A 17,629-nucleotide genomic window follows, 5' to 3' on the forward strand; every position below is an offset into this window, starting at 1 on the left:
TCTCTCTTTAACGATCTTCCATCTGTTCTTTCTTGTCCTGCCCTCAGGTGCTTCGGAGAATAAGCCTACCCCCTCTTCTCCATGGCTGTCCCTCAAGTACTGGAAGGCTACAGTCATGTCTCCCCTGAGCCTTCTAATCATTAGGCTAAAGATAGCTAGTTCCCTTAACTACACTTACAACTGGAGGCTTTCAAGAAGAGACTGGACTGCCATTTGTCAGAAATAGTGTAGGAATGGGTAAAATGGATTGATTATATACAGAATAAATACCAGACTAGGAGGTATTATGTAGCCTTTAGATAAGAATGTTTAGACTGATAGTTGATCAGAGTAAACAATACATGGGATGCTTGGAATTGTTAGAGTGGTGTATAGCGGAAGTCGGGGGGGGGGGGTTGAGTGGGAGGTGGGGGTGGGTTAGGGTGAAGGGTGGGGCAATATATATGTATAAATAAACTAGAAGATGGGATTAATGAAATATTGTTATTTTAAGAGAAATTTATATTATGATTTATATATGTTAAATTAGCTTAGAAGATGGGATTAATGGGCTATTATTACTTTAAGAGAAACTTATATTGTGATTGTTGGGAGGAGAGGGGGTACAATAGGTGAATGAGTAATTTACTTTAAGACGGGGGGAGGGGAGGGGGTAAAGTATTTGGTATAATATTTGAATGAGAATTTGGGGGTGGGGGTGGGGGGAGGGGAGGGGGCATAGTATCTGTATGAGATTTATACTGTATGGTGGGGGGGTTAAAAGGGGGAAAATTTGTTTGTATAAAACTTTTTCAATTAAAAAAAAAAGAAATAGTGTAGGGACTTCTGTTTGGGCGGGGGTTGGACTAGATGACCCACAAGGTCCCTTCCAACTCTGTATCTGTATCTAACTGTTCATCATATGGTTTGGCCTTCAGACGCCTTTACATCTCGGTATTCTCTGATACTCTGGAGAAATGAGACCTTGGCCCATCCACATCACATGGAGCAAAATTATTTTATTTATTTATTAGAATTTGTCAAACAAAAATGAGAGCAACAATAAAAGAAAAGAAAAATACAATCACAGGGACGTTAGGCACATTAGTAAACTTATGCACGCCCCCAGTACTGGCCACTTATGTATGAACTTAAGGTCCACGGAAGTCAACTTGGGATTGAAATGGTGAAAATTTGTAGCTGAGACAACTGGATCATTCCAGTTGAGCATTCCAGATGTTGGCAATTCTAGTACAGAAATCTTTTTTGTTTCATGATACAGGATGACTGAGGGCAGGTGCCAGAAACTGGCCGGATTGAGACTTATGAGGATGTTGGATTGGGGGAGTTTCTAAGCCATCAGATCCTCCTTACGCATCTTGGAGAGGATCCTGGCAGGGATGTAACCAGGAGGAGAGAAGGGTGGAGGAAAGGCTTCTCCCTTCCAAGCAGAAAATCTCAAGGGACATTCAGGGAGGTGAGAAAAGGGGAAAGTGCTTTTCTCCCCCCACCCCCCCAAAGGGGGTCCATGCCCTGCCCCCTTGAATATGTGGTCTTTTCTTACAGGCAGCTGGCCAGTCTGTGGATCAGGGTGCGGATCAACCAGAAGAGAGGCGAGGGGGATGTTTCTGAAAGTGACCAGGCCATGCTTGCTCCTTTGAAGATGGGGGAGACCGAAGCTATGGCTTCCTTCTGTGGAAAAAAAACATCATCATCTGTAGTTAAAGCATCTCTCCGATCTTGTTTAGAATAGAATAGAATATAGAATGGAATGGAATAGAACATAGAAGGGAATGGAATGGAATAGAATAGGATATAGAATGGAATGGAATAGAATAGGATATAGAATGGAATGGAATGGAATAGAATATAGAATGGAATGGAATAGAATAGAATATAGAATGGAATGGAATAGAATGGGATATAGAATGGAATAGAATATAGAATGGAATGGAGTAGAGTAGAATATAGAATGGAATGGAATAGAATAGATTATAGAATGGATTGGAATAGAATAAGGTATAGAATGGAATGGAATAGAATAGGATATAGAATGGAATGGAATAGAATAGAATATGGAATGGAATAGAATAGAATAGAGAATGGAATGGAATAGAATAGAATATAGAATGGAATGGAATAGAATAAAATATGGAATGGAATAGGATATAGAATGGAATGGAATAGAATAGGATATAGAATGGAATGGAATAGAATAGAATATAGAATGGAATGGAATAGAATAGAATATGGAATGGAATAGGATATAGAATGGAATGGAATAGAATAGGATATAGAATGGAATGGAATAGAATAGGATATAGAATGGAATGGAATAGAATAGGATATAGAATGGAATGGAATAGAATAGGATATAGAATGGAATGGAATAGAATAGAATAGGGAATGGAATAGAATAGAATAGAGAATGGAATGGAATAGAATAGGATATAGAATGGAATGGAATAGAATAGAATATAGAATGGAATGGAATAGAATAGAATATGGAATGGAATAGGATATAGAATGGAATGGAATAGAATAGGATATAGAATGGAATGGAATAGAATAGGATATAGAATGGAATGGAATAGAATAGGATATAGAATGGAATGGAATAGAATAGGATATAGAATGGAATGGAATAGAATAGAATAGGGAATGGAATAGAATAGAATAGAGAATGGAATGGAATAGAATAGAATATAGAATGGAATGGAATAGAATAAAATATGGAATGGAATAGGATATAGAATGGAATGGAATAGAATAGGATATAGAATGGAATGGAATAGAATAGAATATAGAATGGAATGGAATAGAATAGAATATGGAATGGAATAGGATATAGAATGGAATGGAATAGAATAGGATATAGAATGGAATGGAATAGAATAGGATATAGAATGGAATGGAATAGAATAGAATAGAGAATGGAATGGAATAGAATGGAATAGAGAATGGAATGGAATAGAATAGAATAGAGAATGGAATGGAGTAGAATAGAATATAGAATGGAATAGAATAGAATATAGAATGGAATGGAATAGAATAGGATATAGAATGGAATGGAATGGAATAGAATATGGAATGGAATAGGATATAGAATGGAATGGAGTAGAATAGAATAGAGAATGGAATAGAATAGAATATAGAATGGAATGGAATAGAATAGAGAATGGAATGGAATAGAATAGAATATGGAATGGAATAGGATATAGAATGGAATGGAATAGAATAGGATATAGAATGGAATGGAATAGAATAGGATATAGAATGGAATGGAATAGAATAGAATATAGAATGGAATGGAATAGAATAGAATATAGAATGGAATGGAGTAGAATAGAATATAGAATGGAATAGAATAGAATATAGAATGGAATGGAATAGAATAGGATATAGAATGGAATGGAACAGAATAGGATATAGAATGGAATGGAACAGAATAGGATATAGAATGGAATGGAATAGAATAGAATATAGAATGGAATGGAATAGAATAGAATATAGAATGGAATGGAATAGAATAGAATATGGAATGGAATAGGATATAGAATGGAATGGAATAGAATAGAATAGAGAATGGAATGGAATAGAATAGAATATAGAATGGAATGGAGTTGAATAGAATATAGAATGGAATAGAATAGAATATAGAATGGAATGGAATAGAATAGAATATAGAATGGAATGGAATAGAATAGGATATAGAATGGAATGGAATAGAATAGAATATAGAATGGAATGGAGTAGAGTAGAATATAGAATGGAATGGAATAGAATAGATTATAGAATGGATTGGAATAGAATAAGGTATAGAATAGAATGGAATGGAATAGAATAGGATATAGAATGGAATGGAATAGAATAGAATATGGAATGGAATAGGATATAGAATGGAATGGAATAGAATAGGATATAGAATGGAATGGAATAGAATAGAATAGAGAATGGAATGGAATAGAATAGAATATAGAATGGAATGGAGTAGAGTAGAATATAGAATGGAATAGAATAGAATATAGAATGGAATGGAATAGAATAGAATATAGAATGGAATGGAATAGAATAGAATATAGAATGGAATGGAATAGAATAGAATATGGAATGGAATGGAATAGAATAGAATATAGAATGGAATGGAGTAGAATAGAATATAGAATGGAATAGAATATAGAATGGAATGGAATAGAATAGAATATGGAATGGAATAGGATATAGAATGGAATGGAATAGAATAGGATATAGAATGGAATGGAATAGAATAGGATATAGAATGGAATGGAATAGAATAGGATATAGAATGGAATGGAATAGAATAGAATAGAGAATGGAATGGAATAGAATAGAATATAGAATGGAATGGAGTAGAATAGAATATAGAATGGAATAGAATAGAATATAGAATGGAATGGAATAGAATAGGATATAGAATGGAATGGAATAGAATAGGATGTAGAATGGAATGGAATAGAATAGAATATAGAATGGAATGGAATAGAATAGAATATGGAATGGAATAGGATATAGAATGGAATGGAGTAGAATAGAATATAGAATGGAATAGAATAGAATATAGAATGGAATGGAATAGAATAGAATATGGAATGGAATAGGATATAGAATGGAATGGAATAGAATAGGATATAGAATGGAATGGAATAGAATAGGATATAGAATGGAATGGAATAGAATAGGATATAGAATGGAATGGAATAGAATAGAATAGAGAATGGAATGGAATAGAATAGAATATAGAATGGAATGGAGTAGAATAGAATATAGAATGGAATAGAATAGAATATAGAATGGAATGGAATAGAATAGAATATAGAATGGAATGGAATAGAATAGAATATAGAATGGAATGGAATAGAATGGGATATAGAATGGAATAGAATAGAATAGAATATAGAATGGAATGGAGTAGAGTAGAATATAGAATGGAATGGAATAGAATAGGTTATAGAATGGATTGGAATAGAATAAGGTATAGAATGGAATGGAATAGAATAGGATATAGAATGGAATGGAATAGAATAGAATATGGAATGGAATAGGATATAGAATGGAATGGAATAGGATATAGAATGGAATGGAATAGAATAGGATATAGAATGGAATGGAATAGAATAGAATATGGAATGGAATAGGATATAGAATGGAATGGAATAGAATAGGATATAGAATGGAATGGAATAGAATAGGATATAGAATGGAATGGAATAGAATAGAATATGGAATGGAATAGGATATAGAATGGAATGGAATAGAATAGAATATAGAATGAAATGGAATAGAATAGAATATAGAATGGAATGGAGTAGAGTAGAATATAGAATGGAATGGAATAGAATAGATTATAGAATGGATTGGAATAGAATAAGGTATAGAATGGAATGGAATAGAATAGGATATAGAATGGAATGGAATAGAATAGAATATGGAATGGAATAGGATATAGAATGGAATGGAATAGAATAGGATATAGAATGGAATGGAATAGAATAGGATATAGAATGGAATGGAATAGAATAGAATAGAGAATGGAATGGAGTAGAATAGAATATAGAATGGAATAGAATAGAATAGGATATAGAATGGAATGGAATAGAATAGGATATAGAATGGAATGGAATAGAATAGAATAGAGAATGGAATGGAGTAGAATAGAATATAGAATGGAATAGAATAGAATATAGAATGGAATGGAATAGAATAGGATATAGAATGGAATGGAATGGAATAGAATATAGAATGGAATGGAATAGAATAGAATATAGAATGGAATAGAATAGAATATAGAATGGAATGGAATAGAATAGAATATAGAATGGAATGGAATAGAATAGAATATAGAATGGAATAGAATAGAATATAGAATGGAATGGAATAGAATAGAATATAGAATGGAATGGAATAGAATAGATTATAGAATGGAATAGAATAGAATATAGAATGGAATGGAATAGAATAGAATATAGAATGGAATGGAGTAGAATAGAATATGGAATGGAATAGAATAGAATAGAATATAGAATGGAATGGAGTAGAGTAGAATATAGAATGGAATGGAATAGAATAGATTATAGAATGGATTGGAATAGAATAAGGTATAGAATGGAATGGAATGGAATAAGATATAGAATGGAATGGAATAGAATAGAATATGGAATGGAATAGGATATAGAATGGAATGGAATAGAATAGGATATAGAATGGAATGGAATAGAATAGGATATAGAATGGAATGGAATAGAATAGAATATGGAATGGAATAGGATATAGAATGGAATGGAATAGAATAGGATATAGAATGGAATGGAATAGAATAGAATATAGAATGGAATGGAATAGAATAGAATATGGAATGGAATAGGATATACAATGGAATGGAATAGAATAGAATATAGAATGGAATGGAGTAGAGTAGAATATAGAATGGAATGGAATAGAATATATTATAGAATGGATTGGAATAGAATAAGGTATAGAATGGAATGGAATAGAATAGGATATAGAATGGAATGGAATAGAATAGAATATGGAATGGAATAGGATATAGAATGGAATGGAATAGAATAGAATATAGAATGGAATGGAGTAGAATAGAATATAGAATGGAATAGAATAGAATATAGAATGGAATGGAATAGAATAGGATATAGAATGGAATGGAATAGAATAGGATATAGAATGGAATGGAATAGAATAGAATAGAGAATGGAATGGAATAGAATAGAATATAGAATGGAATGGAGTAGAATAGAATATAGAATGGAATAGAATAGAATATAGAATGGAATGGAATAGAATAGAATATAGAATGGAATATAGAATGGAATGGAATAGAATAGAATATAGAATGGAATGGAATAGAATATAGAATGGAATAGAATATAGAATAGAATGTAGAATGGAATGGAATAGAATAGAACAGAATTGTTTTTGGCCAAGTGTGATAAGACACACAAGGAATTTGTCTTTGGCGCAGATGCTCTCAGTGTACATAAAAAGACAAGATACATTCGTCAAGAATCATAAGATACAACACTTAGTGACAGTCATAGGATACAAATAAGCAATCAGGAAACAATCAATATCAATATAAATCGTAAGGATACAAGCAACGAAGTTACAGTCCTGCAGTCATAAGTGGGAGGTGGGCGATAGGAACGATGAGAAGACTAGTAGTAATGCAGCCTTAGTGAATGGTTTGAGAGTGGTGAGGGAATTATTTGTTTAGCAGAGTGATGGCATTTGGGGGGAAAAACTGTCCTTGTGTCTAGTTATTCTGGTGTGCAGTGCTCCATAGCATCGTTTTGAGGGTAGGAGTTGAAACAATTTACGTCTGGGATGAGAGGGGTCTGTAGTTATTTTCACAGCCCTCTTTTTGACTTGTGCAGCATACAGGTTCTCGATGGAAGGCAGGTTGGTAATAATTGTTTTTCTGCAGTTCTGATTATCCTCTGAAGTTTGTGTCTGTTTCATGACCATTGCACAATCCTAACCCTACCTCTGAGTAAACCACATTTCTGAGGAGGTATGTATGGGCACTATCTTGCAAACGCAGGCTGCTTCTACTATTTCCTTCCCTCCTTCTCTTTGGGGTCTCTGAATAGGAAGAACAGGAGAATTGTAACCTCCTTGGGGCCAAGACCGATTATCTTATGTTGGTCATAACTGCCCAGTAAGCAAACATTCAGAGCTACGTTTGGAAAAAGGCCCAGGTCTCCACTGCAATGTTTACCTAGATCGCCTCCCATTACAGGTAGTCCTCGATGTACGACCACAATGGAGCCCAACATTTATGTTGCTAAGCAAAGTGGTGCGGTGACCTAGAGGTGGAGTTCTCGCCTCACAATCAGGGGGCTGTGAGTTCGATCCTAGGTAGAGGCAGGTATTTCCTTCTCTCTCTGGGCATAATGAGAATATATCTGCTGGGAAAAAAAACCTCCGCTCTGTTGACAGGAAGGGCATCGGGCCAGTAAACACTCAGTTTACCATTCAGTTGCCCAGACTACACCCCGCAAGCGATTATGGGGTTGTTAAAAGGAGATGATGATTTACCGCATTTTTTGGAGTGTAAGGCACTCCTTTTTCCCTCAAAAAAGAGGCTGAAAATCTGGGTGCGTTTTATACACTGAATACAGCATTTGTTGCCTCCCGAAACCCCCGCCCCCTTCACCAAAATGGCCTTGCATAGCCTTTAGGAAGCTTTCAGAGAGCTCCTGGGGGCTGGGGAGGGCAGAAATGAGTGAAAAATGGGGTGTTTTTTTGCCCCCCAGCCCCTCAGGAGCACTCTATAAGCCTCCTAAAGGCTATACATGCCCTTTTTTTTTGACAAAAACCAGGCCCGTTTTCGCAAAACGGGTTGCTTTTTGCTCGTTTTTGCCCACCCCCACCTCCCAGGATCACTCTACAAGCCTCCTGCCTTTTTGTTTGAAAAAAAAACCTGCCCATTTTTGGAAGAGTGCAAAACCTTGGTGCATCTTATGCTCCGAAAAATACGGCATGTTGCTAAACAAGACAGATTGTCGGGGTGGTGGTGAGTTTAGCTTTATTTTATGACCTTTCTCGCCACAGTTCTTAAATTAAGTTAGTAACTTGGTCGTTAAGTGGTTTCCCCGTTGACTCTGCGGGTCAGAAGGTCCCAAAAGGGGACACTGCCGTCACACTGCCGTTGTCATAAATACGAGTCAGCTGCCGAGGTTCATTCATGTCACCATTGGGGGAATGCCGCAACGGTATTAAATGTGAAAAATGGTCATCATGTCGGTTTTTTTTGGGGGGTGCCGGCCTAACTTCGAACGGCCACTAAACGAAAGTCTGTTAAGTCAAGGACTGCTCGCGACATAAAGACAACGGTGTTTGCCTGGAGCTGTGCTTCTTTCCTCTGGCACTTTCTGTTGGATGGTGAAAACGGCCTTCTGCTGAGCAAGTCGGCCTTGGGCCCTGGACAAAGGACGTGAGTTCTTAACACCCGTCTCTCTCTCTCTCTCTCTCTCTCTCTCTCTCTCTTCATTAGCTTTTGCTGCACTGGCGCGTTCGAAGGGGAAGCAAATTGCTGCTTATAGCATCATTTCCAATCTCTTAATGCACTAATAGTTTTCAATAATGACACTGCAGCTGCCGAGGGCTGACCTGTGAGGGCACGGAAAGTGCATGTCGACACAGGGGAATTTCCGGGGTGTTTTGTGACCTCGGATGGACAGCTCCATCGACGTTCTCCCAGCCCACTCACCGCCCGCAAAGGCCGACCTCCAAACTGCAGAATCCAAGATTTCTTTCCGAGTTGCTGCTGCAGCTTTTTTTCCGCCGTTTCATATGGAGTCAAATCACGGGGTCAACTCTGAAGCTGGCCTGAATGAGGCCATCTTGGAGCCCTTCAGCGTTGACACACTGGTGCTGAGGGATTAGGGAGGGGGGGAATAGAGATAGCTGGGGTTTTGTAGCCAAAGCAAAATAGTTTCCCCTGAGAACCAAGGTCATTCCCACAGGTGGCTGAAGAGAGGAGGAGTGAAGTTTCCAAACAACTGGACAGCATCTTGATTGGGCCGTGTGACTGATGAGTTGGGAAAGGGGGAAAAACTTTTACTTTTAAATGTGAAAACCACGGGAATCGTTAGAGTCGGTTTTCACCAGTCTGTGCCAATATATGTCCAATAAAACTGTTTTTTAAGCAATCTACTTGCCTCGGAGTTCTGCTTGCTATGAGTGTATTACTTGGAATCCTGACATGTGTTGTAGCTCTCCCGTACGATGGTTAATTCAGGTGGTCCTCAACTTACGACAATTTGTTTGGTAACCATTCAAAGTTACTACGGCATGAATAAAAGGGACTTGGGACTGTTTCTCAAAGCTACGATCTTGGCAGCATCCTCGTGATCAGGGGATCAAAATTCAGATGGTTGGTCACAATTCATATCTGCTTCCTTCTGAAGTCGGTAACACGAGGAGCCGAATTGTTGGGGGCAAGTGGCTGACTCTATAAACTGCTTAGAGAGCCCTGTGTAGCGGTATATAAGTCTAAGGGCTATTGCTAGGAACATGGCTGCGTCCTCGGGTCATGCGATCCCTTTTTGCGACCTTCCGATAAGCGAAGTCAACGGGGAAGGCAGATTCGCTTAATGGTTGATCACGTGACGAACGTAACAACCAAAGAGCAAGAAAGGAGGTAAAACGGAGCAAAACTCAAGAAATATCTCGCTTAACCACAGAAATTTTGGATTCAATTGTGGTTCTACTTGTAGTGGGTCTTTTTTTTTATTTTTTATATCAGCTCAGGCACTGGGATCTAATCAATCCTGCCACTCGGGCGTCACCCCTCAAATCCTCCCTCCGTGTCTCGTTTAATTAGGACAGCAATGTTATTCTTGATCAGCAAAGATAAAGATCATCTTGTCACCTTGGGGAAAGAACACGGCAGTCTGGAGCGGGGATGACTAGTTGGGTAATAACCGAAGATGGGGGCAGTTTGACCTCCTCCGGAGGAGTGAAATGCCAATTAATTATCTTTCTTTTTTTTTTTTTTTACAAGCAGCTCAATTACGACACGCGCTAATCGCCTGTGTAGGGCACTGCCAAGAAGAAAAAAAGAGAGGAAGGGAAAAAACAGCCGTAAGTAAGCACCTGCAACCGAGAATGACAAAGGGGGATTATTGTCAGTCTACAGGCTGGGCTTCTAATCATGGGCACAAAGAGTTATGGGCCCATCCTGGCTGACCTCGGCGCCAGAAAACCGGCTTCTCTCTTCATAAAAAAAAGAAGAAAAAAATTGCTTGGGGCGCCTTCAGCTCTGCCAGCGGTATTCCCCTGTAAAGGTGACCAGACACCATTCATTAGCTTTTAATGCTCAATTCAATTACCAATAAATGTCAGTAATTAATAAGGCAAGTGTGGGGAAGGTGCTGAGACTCCACACAGCCAAGACATCCACAGGAATGAAACGGGATGGTCTGTGCTTCCCTCCTGGGAGCAATCAGGTGGCAGCAGGTAGTCCTCGACTTACAACCAAGCCCTGGATTTCTGTGGCTAAGCGAGACAGTCAAGTGAGCTTCACCTCACTTTAGAACCTTTCCTGCCACAGCTGTTAAGTGAATCGAGTTCCCCCATCTGACTTGGCTCATCAAGACGGTCGCAAAAGGGATTGAGTGACCCGGGACACCGCGACGGTCATAAATCCGAGTCTGTGGCCAAGCGTCTGAATTTTGATCACATAACCGCGGGAGGGATGCCGCAACGGTTGTGTGAAAAACGGTCGTAAGTCCCTTTTTTTTCCAGTGCCGATGTAACTTGGAACGGTCGCTAAACGGACTGTTGTTAAATCGAGGACTTCTCCTACTAGTTTCAAAGCACACACACAAAAAAAAATCTTTAAAAATTGACCGGTGCCCGAGAAAGGGGGGAGGAGAGGGGAAAACACCAGATCTTTTATGCGGAGCGATTTTTAAAACCCCTCCTTCCGCAAAAGAGAACAGATTTGCCCTCTGGCTCCGGTCCCTACAGATAAGTTTTCCCCAAGGGAAAAGAGAGAGAGAGAGAGAGGGAGGGAGGGAGAGAGAGAGAGAGAGAGAGAGATCTGATGTTAGAGCCCAACTGCAATGCTGACTCCCTCAAGACCTCTTCATCTCAGCCCTTACGATGCCACGATGCCACCGAGATTAAAAGGCGACCCTTGAAGCAAGCACAACCTGGAGAAATCTTTTCTTTCTAAGATATCGTATTTTTCGGAGTATAAGACGCACCTCTTATCCTCAAAAAAGAGGCTGAAAATCTGGGTGCGTCTTATACATCGAATAGAGCATTTTTTGCCTCCCAAAGCCCGGCCCCCTTCACCAAAATGGCCGTGAATACCCTTATGGAGTCTTTCAGGGAGCTCTTATTTCATTTCATTGGGTATGAACTTTGTACAGCCTCTCCCGCAAAAGCCAGGGGTGAAATCCTGCAGGTTCTGGAGAACCGGTAGCGGAAATTTTGAGTAGTTCGGAGAACCAGCAAATGCCACCTCTGGCTGGCCCCAGATTGGGGAGGGAATGTGCTGGCTCACCCTTCCTCAGAATAAGGAATAAATTGAGGTAGCTGTCTTTTTGGTTTCCATTCATCTCATCTGGAAAAATGCTAAAGTTGGTAAACGCAATATATATCTGGGGAAAGAGGGCTGGATGAATTTTAGCCTGACATCAAAATAACAACAATGAACCTAAAAACGGCAAATGCTCCCTCGGAGAACGCCGACTCTGAGGCCGCCAAAGGAGACACGCACAACGATACAAAGCTCCATCAAAACTTGACATACCAGAAGCCACGAAATATTTGGCCTCCATTGGGGAGAGGGGAGGAAGAAAACCCACTGTCCTAATGTTTAATGAGATGGAAAGGAACTTCCTGGGGAAGCCATGAAGAGATCGACACTCCAGGCGGTGAGGATGGCCAGAACATATGGTTACAAGTTGTGTTTGTAATCCCCCTAATGAAGGACGGTTGAAGCAAAACAGCAAAGCTCTACGTGAAGGAAACCCAAGTTTCCAGATGGGAAAGCCTAACCTTCCCCTTTATGTAACAATACCGTATTTTTCGGCGTATAAGACGCACTCCCGGCCAGTGGTGGGTTCCGGATCCCGTTGCAACTGGTATGGTGCAATGGGGCAGGGCGTCCGGCGCACTCATGCATACTTACCGCCCACAATGCTCTACGATGCTCCAGCTGCTTGGCGGAGCATTGTGCAAGCGCCGTACGGTCCGTGTGTGTAAGTCCTGATTGGCTCAAATACAGGTCAGGAGGGCGGGCGGACCCTCCGGAGCACCGTACCGAAACTGTACCTGGTGCTCCCAGGTCTGGGGTGTACCGGTCATATCCCACCACTGCTCCCCCCCCTAAAAGTGGTGAAAATTTATGTGAGTCTTATGGGCCTGTTTTGGGGCTCCCAAAACCCTCTGCATGTCATGTTTTCTCCCTTCCCGGCCCCCAGAAGCTCTCTGCAGTGCTCCTCATGGCCCATTTTGGTCTCCCGAACTTTCCACGCATCCCGTTTTCATCCTCCCTGTCCCCCTGAAGCAGGCCAAAAACGGGCGCGTTGTTGATGAAAACGGGATGCACAGAAGGGTTTGGGGAGGGCAAAAATGGGCCCCTAAAGTGCTTCTGGGGAGGGCGAAAACCGGACACGTGGAGGCGAAAAACTTTTTTTTTCTTGTTTTGCTCCTCTAAATCTAGGTGTGTCTTATAGTCCAAAAAATACGGTATATAGAGAGTAAGGATTTAACTAATCCTTGGTTTGTCACTGCTGGCTGGAAAAAACCCCCACAAAGCAAAGAAGGCCAAGATATCAGTCTAATGTCCTTCTAGAAATATGCCGGCATCCATTCAAGCTGACATCTGTAAACTTAAAACGAAGCCTCGGGGGTGTATCGGAGTGAAGGAGCAGCCCCATTTCTAGGAGAGAGAGAGAAAGAGAGAAAGAGAGAAAGAGAGAGAGAGAGAGAACAGGAACGGCTAATGCTTCTGATTCCATCCTCAAATGTTCGGTCTGCATGGATCTTAATGAACATATGGACATTGGAAACCACTGGAGGCAAAGAAATCTATCGCAAATGAAGGATGTACAATTGGCAGACTTCAACGAAGAAGCATATATAACCAGTGGTGGGATCCTACACCGGTTCGGTGATCGTGTGCTTTGCGCGCGCCTGATGCCGGCTCCACGCACACGCACAGTTTTAGTGAAAGTTATCTTCCATGCTACTTCTGGGGAGTAATACAGATGAGGCTCAGCATCTGCTCTGCCGCGCGAATCAGCGGAGAGGATATAGGGAAGTAAAATGCAGGGGCAGGTGGACAGGCCCACCTCATCATCAGAGCGAACTGGTTCTCTCCCCAGCTGATCGTTGGAGCTACCAGTTCACCCGAACCGGTCAGAACTGGCTGAATCCCACCCCTGTATTTAACATGCTAGGTTGCAAGCAAAGGTGGAGAGAGATTAAAGCAACACGTTCTATATGGTCAATCAAGAAAGGAAGGAAGGAAGGAAGGAAGGAAGGAAGGAAAGAAGGCAGAAGCATATTAAAACCTCCAATGCCCAGGTGGGAAGAGATTAAATCAACACTTTCCAAATGGTCAAGAAAGAAAGAAGGAAGGACGGAAGGAAGGAAGGAGGGAGGGAAGAAGGAAGGAAGGAAGGAAGAAGCATATTAAAACCTCCAATACCCAGGTGGAAAGAGATTAAATCAACACTTTCCAAATGGTCAAGAAAGAAGGAAGGAAGGAGGGAGGGAGGGAGGGAGGGAGGGAGGGAGGAAGGAAGGAAGAAGCATATTAAAACCTCCGATGCCCAGGTGGAAAGAGATTAAATCAACACTTTCCAAATGGTCAAGAAAGAAAGAAGGAAGGAAGGAAGGAAAGAAGGAAGGAAGGAGGGAGGGAGGGAGGAAGGAAGGAAGAAAGAAGCATATTAAAACCTCCAATGCCCAGGTGGGAAGAGATTAAATCAACACTTTCCAAATGGTCAAGAAAGAAAGAAGGAAGGAAGGAAGGAAAGAAGGAAGGAAGGAGGGAGGGAGGGAGGAAGGAAGGAAGAAAGAAGCATATTAAAACCTCCAATGCCCAGGTGGGAAGAGATTAAATCAACACTTTCCAAATGGTTAATCAAGAAAGAAAGAAGGAAAGAAAGAAAGAAAGAATCATATTAAAACCTCCAATGGCCAGGAGAAAGCTTTTTGCTGACTTGCTAGTTTTTTTTTTTTTAATGCAGAAATTTGGCTCTTCTGCAAGAATGTGTTCACCCTGCAATCTTCCCACATCTGGAGAAAGGATTTTTTTTTAAAAAAGCAACTGCTTGATTGAAAAAGAGGCAAGGCTCTCTTTACGCACACACCCTCGGAGTAATGAGATCTCTGCCAGCTCTAGGGATCTGGGAGATCACCGCACTTTTAAAATGTCCAGCCGCATTGGATCAGCCTTTAACCTAATACAGGCCTGTCATTCTGCAGCTACAGCGAAGAAGGTTAAAACCTTGTGGGTCAGACTGATCTTGGATATTAGATGCCCCAGCAAAGGACAGCTGGGTATCTCCACCCGGCGTTGGAGTAGAACTGTATAAATTAAAATTGTAATCTTTTTTAAAAAAATTTTTTTTTACTGTAAATGAATTCTTTCCCCACTAGGACTCCCAAGATCCCTCTCGCAGTTACTGCTATTGAGCCAGGTGCCACCTATATATTAAGCCTGTCTTCTGGAGTGTTGGCTATTCCTGCCAGCTTGGTGTCATCTGCAAATTTAATGAATCCCCCATCTATCCCTTCATCTAAATCGCCTTCCCCTCATTGAAATCATAGATAAGATACCATATTTTCCGGCGTATAAGGCAACTGGGCGTATAAAACGACCCCCTACTTTCAGGTGCCCGCGAGCAGGCTGAAGGCCTCTGCGCTGCCGGGCTTTCGTAGTTTGAGCTCAGCGCCTTCCTCTTCCAGACCGCCAGCCAGATCTTACTAAGCCATCCCAGCGCTCATCCATCCATGTGCCCAGGCGAGGAGCGCAGAGGTTATCGATTGAAAGGCTGGCGTCTGCACTGGTGGCGCGGCTTTTTGTTTGGCGGCATTGCTTTTTCTTTTGTTTTGGTTTTTTGGTATGGCCCTTCTTATACCTGGTGTATAAGATGACCCTGGATTTTTAAAATATTTTTTGGGGTTAAAAAGTCATCTTATACGCCGGAAAATACGGTAGGTAGATAGATAGATAGATAGATAGATAGATGGTAGTAGATAGATAGATAGATAGGATAGATAGATAAATAATAGGTAGGTAGTAGATAGATAGGAGGTAGATAGCTATAGATAACTAGATAGCTAATATAGATAGCGATATATCTATATTAGCTATCTATCTATAGTGATAGTGATATAGATGATAGACAGATAAATAGGTAGGTAGGTAGATAGCTAGATAGCTAATATAGATAGCGATAGAAATAGGGATGGATAGCTAGATAGATAATATAGATATACATATATAGATAGTGATAGATATAGATAAGGATAGATAAATAGATAGGTATGTAGGTAGGTAGAGTGCTATAAATAGCTAGATAATTGAGATAGATGGCGATACATAGATATAAATATAGATATAGATATCTTTCTTTCCTTTTTCTCTGACATATTCTTATTTTGCTTTCTTTTTCTATTTTTTCTACTAAGGTTTTCTTTTCTACACTATTATTATTTTTCTCCTTTCATGTCTTTGCATTAGTTTCTTTTTTTAAAAAAAATCTGCAATGTTTATTGAAACTACTATGAAAACAACAAACAAAATCCCGCTTGATCCCCAAGGCTAGCCGGTTCCCATTTATTAATATAAAAGAGATTTACTCCCAGAGAACGGCTTGCTGCTCTCTTCAATGCCTTATCCGATTGCCAAGTCTTTCAGTTCTCCTGACGGGCAATTAGGATCACTTATGCTCCAGTTTTTGCTTTTGTTTCATTTTCTCCTCCCCGTTTTTCAATCTAGCCTTTTTACTTTTGGCCGATCAGCTCCATCACCGTGGGAAGCCTTTCCCAGCAAATAGCAACGCCCCTGCCATTTTCAGAGTGCCTCTTTCCAGCCAGTCTGAATTTGGCCAGCCCACAATTCTGTTTCTCTTTTCATTTCCAAGTTAGGATAGTCCCATGAGCTCAGGGTACAGATATACGGGTAGTCCTTGACCTATAACGGCTTGGTTAGTGACCGCTCGAAGTTACAAGAGTGCAGTGGTGGGTTCCTCCCAGTCCGGTAAGACCGTACCGGTAGTAGCCAGGAGCAGTTGACATTTGGGCCACCTGCCCGCCCGCGTTCTATACTTGCTTATAAAGCAACCGGCCAGGGTGCAGCGCCTGCGCGAGCCCCAACAAGCAGCTGGGTGTCGCAGGGGCGGTGGATTGTGCATGGGCCCAAACAGGACATGCGGCCCTATGAGCAGCGTACCGGTAGCAACGGTAAGAGCAACGGTGGCTTATGAAGATTTTTCACACTTTTCAGCATCCCTGTGGCCTTGCGATTTGCGTTCAAGATGCTTTGCAACGGACTCACATTTAGGACGGTTGTAACATCCCGGGGTCGTGCGATTCCCTTTTGCGACCGTCTGACAAGCCAAGTCCGTGGGGGGGAGACCAGATTCACTTGAATGACCGTGTGACTAATTTAACCACTGAGGCGATTCGCTTAACAAAACTGGCAAGTAAAAACGGGGCAAAAATTCACCGAACAAATTTCTCACTTAGTATAACATGAATGTTGGGCTCAGGTCGCGGTCGTTGAGTTGTATGTTTTTAATTACAATGTTTAATCTTTTTAAATTTAAATGAGCCGTGGTGGCGCAGTGGTTAGAGTGCAGCACTGCAGGCTACTTCTGCCGGCTGCCTGCGATTTGGCAATTCGAATCTCAGCAGGCTCAAGGTTGACTCGGCCTCCCGTCCTTCCGAGGTGGGTCAAATGAGGAGCCAGATTGTTGGGGGCAAAAGGCTGACTCTGTAAACCGCTTAGACAGGGCTGTGAAGCACTGTGAAGCGGTATATAAGTCTCAAGTACTATTGCTATCTTCCTTCCTTCTTTCCTAGTGGTTAGAATGCAGTATTGCAGGCTAACTCTGCCCACTGCCAGCAGTTCGATCCTGAT

The 17,629-nt window shown here is 40.7% G+C and overlaps 1 protein-coding gene across 3 annotated transcripts in view; it reads right to left on the reverse strand.

Annotated features, from left to right (window-relative positions):
* MORN1 (MORN repeat containing 1) overlaps positions 1–17,629 on the reverse strand; it is a 95,942-nt gene that overhangs the window by 26,688 nt on the left and 51,625 nt on the right. For all 3 annotated transcript variants that reach the window (XM_081954970.1, XM_081954969.1, XM_081954971.1), the window contains one exon: positions 1,544–1,671. In XM_081954970.1, the coding sequence (XP_081811096.1) occupies positions 1,544–1,671 (128 nt within the window). The remainder of the gene's footprint in view (positions 1–1,543; positions 1,672–17,629) is intronic.

Source organism: Natrix helvetica (assembly GCF_964273705.1).
Source record: "Natrix helvetica genome assembly, chromosome: 5".
NCBI lineage: Eukaryota > Metazoa > Chordata > Lepidosauria > Squamata > Natricidae > Natrix > Natrix helvetica.